Source organism: Camelina sativa, chromosome 13 (genome assembly GCF_000633955.1).
Source record: "Camelina sativa cultivar DH55 chromosome 13, Cs, whole genome shotgun sequence".
Taxonomy (NCBI): Eukaryota; Viridiplantae; Streptophyta; class Magnoliopsida; order Brassicales; family Brassicaceae; genus Camelina; species Camelina sativa.
Window position 1 is genome coordinate 3,588,926 of NC_025697.1, and position 11,956 is coordinate 3,600,881.

The window sequence follows — 11,956 nt, forward strand, 5'->3', positions numbered from 1 at the left end:
TATTTAAAAAAAAAAAAAAAAAAAAAAATGTTAGTCGAACAGCCCATAATAGGGAGTAAAGTATGCACACTTTAGCTTTTTATTGTTACATGCAACAAACAACCGCAATCAATTCTTCCAAGCTATCAATGAGCTCAAATACGGTAAATTCCAAATGATGTTTCATGTTTGATCATAAATACGGAAAAGCTTCAAATAACCTACCAAAAGAGATCAAGTCATTGAATAATGTTTTCTATGTTAAAAAAAATTCATTGACCAATCAAAATACCATAAGTTATTTCCAAAAATTGGAGACTGTGAAGCCTTAAAAAGTGGCAAAAAAAAAAAAAAAAAAAAAAAAAAAAAAAAAAAAAAAAAANTTGTCAACGATAGAGAATATTAATTATTATTTTTCATTCACACTATATACCACCGCAAAACAACAACAAAAGAAAAATAATTAAATTCTTTATCCGTAAATATATACTACTACTAGTAACAAACTCGTGAATGATGAAGCGTCGACGATTATACGAAACTTACCTCTTTAAGTCAAGTAGACTGAATTGCTAAAACAACCAAAATAAGTTTGATTATGTGTTCTTAACCTAGAAGAACTAAAACGGTGAAGCCTCTCCAACCATTTTGATAAATTCCAAATGATGTTTGACCATAAATAGGAAAAAAAACTTCAAATAACCTACCAAAAAAAAAAAATCAAGTCATTTCTGGTGTAAATTTCACTTACCAATCATCAAACTACATAAAATTATTTTCAAAAATTGGAGACTGAAGAAGCCTTTAAAATGGCCAACAACCAAAACAAAAAATCAATTTTATTCTGTCAAATGACAAAGATAGATAATATTAATTATTTGTTTCCATGAACACCCGCCAGGAAAAAAAAAATATCCTATTTCAATTTTGGTATTTTCTGGGCCAAACTTACAACGTTAATATTTTTACTTGTATTATTTTTCATAAAAACTAGCTACCACCGGAAAACAACAACAACAAAAAATAATTAAATTCTTCATCCGTAAATATGTACTAACTACTGGTACCAAACTCGTGAATGACGAAGCCTCGACGATTTATACATAATACTACCAACACACACTTTATTTGTGGTAGTTGCCTCTATCCACCGGCCAAGATTTCGCCACGTCATCACTTCCTTACTCCTTAAAAACTAACTCGCTACTCCCATCCTTTCAATTAACATATTCCGCCATTGTTTCCGGCAACACAAACTAACAAGAAAAGAATAAGAAAAAAACAAAAACCATGGAGTTCGAAAGAGTCCAAGACATCTCATCTTCTTCTCTACTAAACGAAGCTATCCCTTTGGAATTCATCAGATCTGAGAAAGAACAGCCGGCGATCACGACGTTCCGAGGTCCAACGCCGGCGATTCCCGTCGTCGATCTAGGCGACTCCGACGAAGAGAGCGTGAGGCGTGCGGTGGTGAAAGCGAGCGAAGAATGGGGGCTATTTCAAGTGGTTAACCACGGGATTCCGACGGAGCTGATACGGCGGTTGCAAGACGTCGGGAGAAGATTCTTCGAGCTTCCTTCGTCGGAGAAAGAGTCCGTCGCTAAACCGGAAGATTCCAAAGACATCGAAGGTTACGGAACAAAGCTCCAGAAAGATCTAGAAGGTAAAAAAGCTTGGGTCGATCATCTCTTCCACCGAATCTGGCCACCGTCGTGCGTTAACTACAGATTCTGGCCTAAGAACCCACCTGAATACAGGTAATTAAACCGAATTTTTTTCAAAAATTTTGTTAACCGGAGTTTAACCGTCGGTTCATCGAAATAACCGTTATTGGTTTAATGTGTATATTAGGGAGGTGAATGAAGAGTATGCAGTGCATGTGAAGAAGCTGTCGGAGACGTTACTAGGGATTCTATCTGAAGGATTAGGGTTAAAGCGTGACGCTTTGAAAGAAGGTCTCGGTGGAGACAGGACGGAGTATATGATGAAGATTAACTATTATCCGCCGTGTCCTCGGCCGGATTTAGCTTTAGGTGTACCGGCGCATACTGATCTCAGTGGTATCACTCTTCTTGTCCCTAACGAAGTTCCTGGCCTTCAAGTTTTCAAAGATGATCACTGGTTCGACGCAGAGTATATTCCCTCCGCCGTCATTGTTCACATCGGCGATCAGATTCTGGTCTGAACTCTTTCTAAATCATAGATAGGCATCTTTTAGACTAAAGTTTTCTTTAGATGATAGGGTTTTTTTCATAATTCTTGTTAATCTAGATTTATATATATATATATATATATATATATATATATATATAAAGAATTCTTATTTTGGTAAAAATTAGATTAGTCAGTACGTAAAAACTTTAGATTAATTAGTAAGTAAACGTACGTTTAGATATTTAATTAGTAGATTGTGTTATAATGGATTGATTTGTGAAATTTGCAGAGGCTGAGCAATGGGAAGTATAAGAATGTGTTGCATAGGACGACGGTGGACAAGGATAAGACGAGGATGTCGTGGCCGGTTTTCGTGGAGCCTTACCGCGAAATGATCGTCGGACCTTTACCGGAGCTTATCGGAGATGATAATTCTCCAAAGTTTAAATCTTTTGCTTTCAAGGACTACAGTTACCGCAAGCTCAACAAAATTCCTCTGGATTGAGAAAAAATATATCAAAGGAAAAAACAATAAGAAAATATTTGATTTTTTTTGTTTTTTGTTAAACGTTAAATTTGTGGTTATGGAATACGAAGTGGTCGTTATTGAGTTGCTGTGTTTCCCGGGATAAGAAGATGGTTGTGTCTCGTCTCTTGTTTCTGTTTTATGATTAAATAAAGATTAGTTAAAACATCTAATACTACTACATTATGGTTTGATGTTGACATGTTTTGTTTATTGTGTTGCGAAGCCTTTGCAAGTTATGTCGGACCATTTCTAGGCATCGTAAAAAGATTAGGTTTGTAAATTGTAATGTTTAAAAAAGGAGAGGATCCGAGGTCGGGCGCGTGAAGCCACGCGCGGCGATTTCTCTCTAACCTAAAGCCTAAAGTTTTTTCTCGCCGTCATCTTGCTCGCCTCTCCGGTGTCCGGTTTTGACCGGCGCTGTGAGAGGGCCACCACGTTTTTCTTTTCAGCTCAGGTTCTGGCACTTGTGTGAATCGACAAGCCTCTGAAGTGCCCTGAAGCTCGCGGTGAAGTTGAGTAGTTCTGCTGCGTGTGACGGCCACCTCGTGGTGTTGACGGCGCTCCTCCGTTCGACTCTCTTTGCTAGTCGACGGCTTGAGTTTCGACGGAGATCCAGCGCTTTCATTTGCGTCTCACGACTTCGACCAGCGAGGATCTGTTTTCAGATCTACTCCTCCTCCTTCGCAAATCCTACGACGGATTCAAGCTCTGCTCCGCGTTGCTGCGGCGTGGCTTCTTCGTCTCTTTGGGTTTCTCAATTTTCAAGTCTCTTCTTGGAAATCGGCCGTGTCGACTTGCAATTTCCGGTGGTTGGGCTTATCTCCGATGGGATTTCTTGCTGATTGACGGCATTGTTCCTGACGTTTGTTGCCCTTGTCCCCTCCGTGTGGGTCGTCTCGTCTGTCGGAGCTGATGGCATCAAATGGTCTTCATTGATTGCTCTTGCTTCCCTCCTTCAGATAGGTTTCAGGGCACCGCTGCCTTAGGACTTCAATCTGATCTCTAACTTTGATGATTTAGCTTGCCTTCAGGATGAGATCTTTCTGTTTGCATTTTCTGTTAGAGGACAGCTTTCAGTTTTTGTAAGAGGGTGACCATGTTTGAAGCGTCAAGTGTATGGCATTGTCTCGGTTCTCAGATTATGACTTTGGTAGCTACGGTGGTGTTGAATTTTGGTGATGGTATAGCTTCCGGTGGTGGCTAAATTGCTGTCTCATTTGTTGACGTCACAAGTATTTATTAGCTTGTTGATTATGCTTCAAGGTCTGGTTTTGAATGTGTCTAACTAGTGCGGTTGTTTTGAGTTGAAGTTAATATTGCAATGAGTTCTCGCCTTTGGTTGTTTTTTGATTTGTACTCTAGAGGAGCTAGTAAGACCGATGGTGTTCGATGTGGTTATGAATAGCTTAAATCATGCTCTGCGCTAGCCGACTTCGGGGAATGAACTTGGTAGAGGGAGCTCACATCGTTCGCAGGATTCGGTTCGTGAGGTTCCATTTTGGGAAAGTTTATGGATTTGATTGACGAGTCGCTCTCACATGACGCGGGAGGAGTATGTGATCGAGGACTTTGAGTTTCTGCCGTTGACGGCCCATCCTTGGACCTCCAGTGAAAGGCTTCTAGTGGTAAGAGTCGAGCACAATTTGGTGTTTTCAAGTTGCAGTCAACCTTCTACTTCAACTACTTATCTAGGAAGAACTTCAAAATCGTCATCGCTTCATCTAACTCCTTCAGCTTCAACGCTTTGGTCGAGTGGATGGACCGAAATTTGTGTACTACAATTTATGCTTCCATGTTTTTACTTTTTTTGCCATGGGACCATTTGTATAGGTTTATAATCTTTGATTGTAAACCTGAACTGTTTTCATTTTAACGAAATATTTATATTCTTAGCAAAAAAAAAAAATTGTAATGTTTTACCTGTTACGGGAGACTTGGTCTGCATACTCAATATTAAACATGGGTTTCGGGTACCCAGTAGGTTTTAACCCACTTTTAACATCCATAACTATATGTTACATGCTTACAGCTATGTTATGATTGTAATCAATATAATGAAACTTACATCTACCTAAGCCGACACTGGATGTTTTGTTAGGACCAAAAAGGTTGTTCTAGTCTTCTAGAAACCAAAAGATTTAGGTTGATAGTGAAAAATAAATAATAGTCGGAAAATGAAAGACAGATTTTCGCACGTCACATGCAAAAAAGGACACCAAGGTAGGCCAGTCACATTTTTCAATTACTCCAACTATATAATGGCACACCAAGGACAATTTATTTATACGTTATCATCCAAACAACCCATGGAAAGACTTCTCTAATCTCAAGTGGCATTCTTCCCTATCGTTGGAGTCTTGGAGATGCCCATCAAGTGATGCAGATTATCCTTAGAGACGTTTATCGCTGTATGGAGCATTTTTATATATCATTACAAATGAAATGCAAAAATAATTGCATTATGTGAAATTAGTTTGCATAATATTACAAAGTGATAAAATGAAATACATGATGTAGTTGATCTTGAGTGACTTATGGAGAACCCCACAAAAATGTTACAATACTTCTCGTTCAAGTTTGAGAACGGCCATAAAAGCTTCTTGAGGGACATCAACTCTACCTATGGCTTTCATTCTCTTTTTACCTGCCGCCTGTTCCGGAAAAAATATATATACACATTTTAAGGAACGCAAAAACCGCTGAATAAAACAATCATCACGATTTCACCCTTATTGAGATATACCTGTTTCTTAAGAAGCTTCTTCTTCCGAGAAATGTCTCCACCTGAATGAAACATAGTAACAAGATCAGATATGGCTTCTGGGAACACAAACATGTCAAAGAGAAAACTACTTCATTTTCTGTGTCTGAATCCAGTTGTACAAGAAAGAGCCTTTGGAAGAATTTTTGATAATACAAGAGGTGTGATTGAGCTTACACTAAAACGGTTAAAGAATTTTGCTATTAAGTCAGGTGGTGGCTATTAATTTCATGCTTTTATGTAACGAGGAAAGGAAGCAAAGGAATGTGTACTAACCATAACATTTGGCCAAAACATCTTTTCTGATTGCTGAGAGTGCTTCACTAGCAATCACCTTGGATCCTATACAAGCCTGTAAGTATATTTATATGTTAAAACATCTTCCGTGGTTTGTATATTCTAAGGGCACTGTCGGATAACCAAGCAGGAACACAATTCATTTGACTCATTTGATCACAAGTTAAGTTTTCTAAGCTCAGAAGAAGAATAATTAAGATCCAATCCATCTTATGTGCCTCAGGCCCTCAGCGTTGGTTTTCTAAGTCATGTAGAAGAGAACTCTCCACCAAATTATTCTCAAAAGCTTGGAGATGCAGATTTATACCTGGATAGGCACTTTAAACATTTGTCGTGGAATAAGCTCTTTCAGTTTTTGAGTCAAAGCTCTCCCAACAGAATATGCCTGAAACACAGTACAAAACGATTCCACAATAATGTGAGGACAAGAGTCTGATATAACTCAATACGAAATCCTGGGAAATGTACTAATCTCTGCAGTGCGAGCTTTAATCTAATAGGAACATTTCCACAAAGTTTTATAATCAGAAAAGTGTAAAAGATAGTAAGTAGTGCTTTGTTTTTCCATCAATCTACTAATCCAACATTTTTTGGCAAGTGAAATTCAATTACTGAGATTGGTAAACCAAATATCTCTATTCAGATGTAAGACTGCGTATTTAAGCTATGTTCATAAAGTTCAGATAAAGAGCTTAAGCAAATATAACCTTATCCCTGTGTACGATGGTTGATAAAGGTTCCACCATTTCAGCATTTATCAGAATATCGAGTTTTATTAGATCGCTTTCCCTGTACCTGCACACATATTATAAGACACAAAAAAGCTATTAAAATTTTTAAGATGCGAAGAAAGGCATCAAATAGAGCAATGGAAACATATATGTATTAAGCTTGTATGGAAATTTAAGAAACCGATCTTCCATCTGTTCCAATCATATAGATTAGTCAACATGAAGAAGCTGAAAGTGGTTAACTTGTACAAAGAAGGTCTAGTCTACCAAATGATCTGAGCAGAAAGAACTAACCCAATAACTGAGTATTCCATGCTAGCATATCCCTTGGTTCTCGACTTCAATTGGTCAAAGAAATCTCCCACCATCTGCAAAAAAAAACAGGAAGACATCAACAAGAAGAAGATCAGTTTACATAATCAATAGAGACATGAACAAACTGTCATTGGGGTTATCTGAACTGTGCACAAGCAGAATCCTCACCTCTGCAAGAGGTAACTCATAGAGGATAGAAGCTCTGTTTTCTGCTATATACTTCATTTCTTTGAACTCCCCTCTTCTCTCTTGAGCGAGCTCCATAAGCGCACCGATATATTCTTTTGGTGTAAGTAGCTCAATCTGTATATTACCATTTGCAGTAAGGAAAAAAATATGTGGTGTGCAATAATCAGCAATATCTATGTAGCATAAAAGGTAACCTTAACGTATGGCTCTTCGACCGATTTCCTTTGCCCAGGATCTGGAAGGCGAGATGGATTTGAGCACATAGTCTGCAGTAAATTTTATTTCACATGTAGTAAGGCTCTAGATATCAAGAAAGAAATACAAAATGAAGCAAGTTTTAGGGAACGAAGAAGAATATTTAAAAGTGTAGGATCAAGAGGAAATTACAGTATCACCATTTACAGTGTTCACCCTATAAACAACACTTGGAGCTGTAGTAATTAGATTTAAGTTGTATTCCCTCTCGAGCCTTTCCTGCGAAGAAGAATGAACTGGTGCGTAAGAAATGAAGTAGAATAAAAAAAATCATATAATTAATGGCCGGCATCCATTAGAAAGGAAACTGTAAATAAGTAGAATACTAACAGATAAGTAAGCATTTATGATTTTTTTTGCCTATCTTCTGTAAGTATAGGATATTTTAAGTCAGGAGGGACGCAGCAAAAACATTTTAAAACAAGACAAGCAAAACACATCTGACCTGCACAATTTCCATGTGGAGAAGACCCAAGAAACCGCATCTAAAGCCAAAACCCATGGCACTTGAAGTTTCAGGCTCAAACTGCAGGATAAAAACCAAATTGAGGACAAACATATTGATGAGCTAATGCTAATGTAAACGCTCCCTAGACCAAATGTGAATATCATTAATAAAGATACATACAATAGAGGACTGAAATCCCTAGACCAGTTCTTTGCAAAACAAAACTTTACTTTCCAATTCGAAGTGAACTGAGCATAACAATACATCGGCTAAGTAAGCATACGAAGATCATAGTTGTTTCGTCTGTACAAGTTAGTGTGAGTACAGACAAAACAAAAATGTTGTTTTCAGTCGTTTCATTCAATTATATACCTTCAATGCAGCATCATTGAGTTGCAGTTTTTCCAATGCATCGCGAAGATCAGGAAACCTGCCATCATAGACCACATGTGAAAAAAAAATAACAAAATTAAAAAGCCAAAAGTCAACATAGAAAAACAAAAACTCAGTACTGGTCAGCGTCAACTGGAAAAAGGCCACAGAACACCATAGGGGTAGCTTCCTCGTAACCAGGTAAAGAACTTTCTGCCTTTCTGCTATAATGTGTTATTGTATCTCCTACCCTGGCATCTGCAACAGATCTGACAGAAGCCGCAATGTATCCCACCTGTAGTTAGAACAGTAACATTCAAAATATGTGCAAGAAATATGACATGTTATTCAGGCATATGTGATATACACCAGCAGCATCGATCAGTGCTAATAACATCATTCTAGCTATTAGAACTTGAGTAAGGGAAGATGAACTGACCATTCTCTCACAAATATAACCAAACAAGAAAAGTGAAAACATTGTTATTAACCACAACTCTATCTCCTACCAAAGCTGCTACAAGGAAATGATAAGGAAATCCTTCCTTTTGCAAAAGCACAGGAAAGTAACAAAATATTGTGTTAAAAAGAGTACAATACCTCACCCGCATATAATTCATCCACTTGAATTTGATTTGGAGACAGAACTCCGACTTCATCCGCAAAGTAATCCTGCAATTCATGCAAGAACATGAAGAATACTGGTGAAACACAAGAAAGCATTCTTAAAAACTAAACATTCTCAGTTTTTTTTCCAGAAAAGAATCACAGAAAAACGTTTCACATCACTCTAAAGGCATAGACCTTGAAAAGCTATCTCATGCACAAATAACATTCAATTCTTTAATTGGCAAATCGAAAGCTATCTCAATAAGATAGAAGGACAGCAGAGTAGAGTAAAAAAGACAAACCTTTCCGCTTGCCATGAAAAAAATTCTGTCGCCTTTCTTCACTTTGCCATCGATAACTCGAAAGTATACAATGACACCACGATATGGATCATAGTAACTGCAGTAAAATGTATTGTCGACAGAAATAAATAAGTGCAGACTAATCAAGCAAATAAAAACGACACTCTTTGACATGCCAATGCCCACTCCAATCATTATATAACTATAAAACTTAGACTCTGGGATTTTCTTTCATATTGTTTTCTCTAGAAAAGGCAAAAATCATGATGGATAAAAACAACAAGTGCAAACCTGTCAAAAATTAAAGCTCTTAAGGGATTTCCTGCAGTATCACGAGGTGCAGGTATCCTTTGAACAATTGCATCCAAAATCTCCGTAATACCAATTCCCTCCTGCGTCAATATTTTACCCCCAAAAATTGTAATTGAATGGATAGAGGACCACAGGTCTTAAAGCATTCAGTGGTAGAATTGCAAAATGATTTTAGAGTCTAACCTTTGCCGAGCAGAATATTGCTTTGCTACAGTCTAACCCAATAACCTACAAACAATCCAAATTATTAAAAAGTGTTCATGTAAAGGCTGATGTCTCTGAAATTGCAGCAATAAGACAATTACCCCGTTTAAAAGAACATGAGACTGGATCAAAATTTCCCAAAGAAAATTTATAAGGCATAAAACTGATAAAAATATGAGAACATATTGAAAGCAGCAAAGATAAAAAACTGAGAAGAGTTTTTGCAGAGACCAAATAAGGAATACTGTTCAAATTATAACTGGCTTCATTGTATGAATGCTATTTACATTCTAACATCATAAAATGGCTACACAAATGAAGGGAATTACCAACCTCCTCAATCTCCCTGAGAACTTTCTCTGGCTCAGCGCCTGGAAGGTCAATCTTATTCAAAACCTGCAGGGCGAGGTAGAATTCATGTGCTTTAAACTCTAGTATACCGACCAAATAGTTGAACAGGAAGAATAAACCACCTTATATTATTGGTTCCTGAATAGTAATGAATCAGATTGAAGCAATAACCAAAACTAATAAGATAAAGCATAATTCCATACTTACAGGAATAATTTCGAGGTTGTTTTCCAAGGCCAAATACACATTAGCCAATGTTTGTGCTTCCACACCCTAAAGCACATGGAAGTAATTAGAAATTTTGACTAATGTAGCCATCGAAAAATACTGTAGCATATTCACCAAGCGAACAAAAAAAGCTAACGCAATACAGATTCCAGGTTTCACAATGTGTGAAAATTGTATGTCGAGGGGAAGAAATATTTTACCTGGGATGCATCCACAACAAGAAGAGCACCCTCGCAAGCAGCAAGAGATCGGGAAACCTATTTTTATAAAGAACAATCAGTAAGTCTATGTTGGAAAGAACCACCAGATTTTCAGAAACTCTCAGTAGATTAGAAGATTGTGAGTACCTCGTAAGAGAAATCAACATGACCTGGAGTATCTATCAAGTTGAGGCAATATGGTTTATCCTCAAAAACATAACGCATTCGAGCTGCCTACACAAACATACAACACAAAGTTACAAAGTCAGAATCAGATTGTTCAAGAATCTTATCAAATCTAGTTATTAATAGGGTCAGATTGATAGAAGTGAAAAAAAAAGGAAGTAACTTTGCAGAGAAACAAATCGAAACAAAAACCTGAAGCTTGATAGTGATGCCTCGTTCTCTCTCTAAGTCCATGTTATCAAGAAACTGTTCCTTCATATCTCTGTTCTGAACAGTACCAGTCACCTGAAGCAACTTATCCGCTAACGTAGACTTCCCATGATCAATATGAGCTATAATACTAAAATTCCTGATGTTCGAAATCGGAACCTGCCAATTTTCATCAAAGACAACTAATTTCAACAAAAAAAAAAATCCAAATTTTCGGTCTATGTATAACAGAAAACAGAACCGGACCTTCAAGAAACGGTCTTGACCAGAACGAGCGGCTAATTTGGAGCCAGAGGCAGAGAGACCGCTCTGAGGCTCAGTCCCGGCTGTGGCCTGGCAAAGTAGCTGTAACTTATGATAAGAGTGACGGCGGTATCTAGAGACAGAGACGGAGGAGAGACGACGAAGAGACGAATAAGAAGAAGATGAAGATGAAGAAGTTCCGGATAAGAAGAACGTTGGAGGAGATAAGTCCATAGCAGAAGCCACGGCCATGGCACTGTGTAAGTCTCTTCACCTCTCTACATACGTTTTCAAGGAAAAAAAAAAAAAGTTATTTTTTTTTCTAAAGAATCCTTAGCCACACAGACTACAAAACTATGTAATTTTGGACCAAGCCAATCCGATTCTAACGCACCTGACCCGACCCGACTCGATCCAATAGATAAATAATAACAGTTTGGTAAGCATAATTAAATCGAAATTGAATTAAATTCTTGAAATTGATTTAAATTGATCCATAATTAAATCGAATTTTAAAGCTTATAATGAAAAAAAAAAAAAAAAACCAACGAGACAAAATGTCTCAAGACAAGACATAGCAATAAGCTTACTTGTTCACAATCGTTGTACAATGATTAGATGAAACATTGACAATGTGAATCTCCTTCATTATTCAATGACGAGTTGAATAATGTTTAATCAGTTTCTTATATAGATCTTCACATGCCTTAAGACTTGAACTAGTAGTCCCTTTGAAAAGTCTCAATTTTTTTGCAAGAAGTAAAGTAAGAAGAGTGAGAGAGAATTAAAAGGCAAAGATGAGTTTTTTACTTCTACGGAATTTATAAAAGACAACAAACACAAAGATGAGTCAATGTCGTCGTGGTAATAAGGGAGAAGATTTGACCAATCCATCACCGCTTGTGACACTTAAACATGAGGGAGGAGATTAAAAAAAAGAAAAGGTTTTGACTTTTCTTCGTTTGTTTCTTTATCAAGCTGGTTGTTTCAATTTAGCTTTAAGTGATGCCAATTTGGTGGTCCAATCTCTCTTTTAATTGTTGTTGTTGTTGTTAAAATCCTCCTTTTTTTTTTTTTTTTT

The 11,956-nt window shown here is 37.2% G+C and overlaps 2 protein-coding genes across 3 annotated transcripts; one reads left to right on the forward strand and one right to left on the reverse strand.

Annotated features, from left to right (window-relative positions):
- Positions 1,151–2,743, forward strand: LOC104734897 (flavonol synthase/flavanone 3-hydroxylase-like). Its single transcript, XM_010454576.2, has 3 exons — positions 1,151–1,736; positions 1,831–2,158; positions 2,423–2,743. Exons 1-3 carry the CDS (start codon positions 1,270–1,272, stop codon positions 2,636–2,638), a joined length of 1,011 nt encoding a protein of 336 aa, XP_010452878.1. The 5' UTR covers positions 1,151–1,269; the 3' UTR covers positions 2,639–2,743.
- LOC104734898 (translation factor GUF1 homolog, chloroplastic) lies at positions 4,552–11,204 on the reverse strand. 2 transcript variants are annotated; one of them, XM_019234926.1, is made up of 23 exons: positions 10,879–11,204; positions 10,615–10,791; positions 10,384–10,470; positions 10,237–10,293; positions 10,016–10,081; positions 9,791–9,853; positions 9,437–9,481; positions 9,233–9,333; positions 8,942–9,038; positions 8,631–8,702; positions 8,171–8,325; positions 8,031–8,088; positions 7,656–7,736; positions 7,343–7,429; positions 7,150–7,221; positions 6,935–7,069; positions 6,746–6,819; positions 6,428–6,515; positions 6,028–6,105; positions 5,700–5,775; positions 5,406–5,446; positions 5,171–5,313; positions 4,552–5,068 (listed from the first exon to the last, which is right to left on the reverse strand). In XM_019234926.1, exons 1-22 carry the CDS (start codon positions 11,125–11,127, stop codon positions 5,218–5,220), a joined length of 2,055 nt encoding a protein of 684 aa, XP_019090471.1. In that variant the 5' UTR covers positions 11,128–11,204; the 3' UTR covers positions 4,552–5,068; positions 5,171–5,217. The 2 variants fall into 2 exon arrangements, with proteins under 2 accessions (XP_019090471.1, XP_010452879.1); XM_010454577.2 differs by lacking the exon at positions 4,552–5,068 and having other exon boundaries at positions 5,101–5,313.

Bases quoted from the DNA above. Each gene is read 5' to 3' on its own strand.
- LOC104734897 (XM_010454576.2), top strand. From the start codon at position 1,270: ATGGAGTTCGAAAGAGTCCAAGACATCTCATCTTCTTCTCTACTAAAC. The intron at 1,737-1,830 runs GTAATTAAACCG...TGTGTATATTAG, and splicing joins AAGAACCCACCTGAATACAG to GGAGGTGAATGAAGAGTATG. The intron at 2,159-2,422 runs GTCTGAACTCTT...TGAAATTTGCAG, and splicing joins ACATCGGCGATCAGATTCTG to AGGCTGAGCAATGGGAAGTA.
- LOC104734898 (XM_019234926.1), bottom strand. From the start codon at position 11,127: ATGGCCGTGGCTTCTGCTATGGACTTATCTCCTCCAACGTTCTTCTTA. The intron at 10,294-10,383 runs GTACTCACAATC...TTATAAAAATAG, and splicing joins ATGTTGATTTCTCTTACGAG to GTTTCCCGATCTCTTGCTGC. The intron at 7,070-7,149 runs GTTACCTTTTAT...GGTAATATACAG, and splicing joins TCGAAGAGCCATACGTTAAG to ATTGAGCTACTTACACCAAA.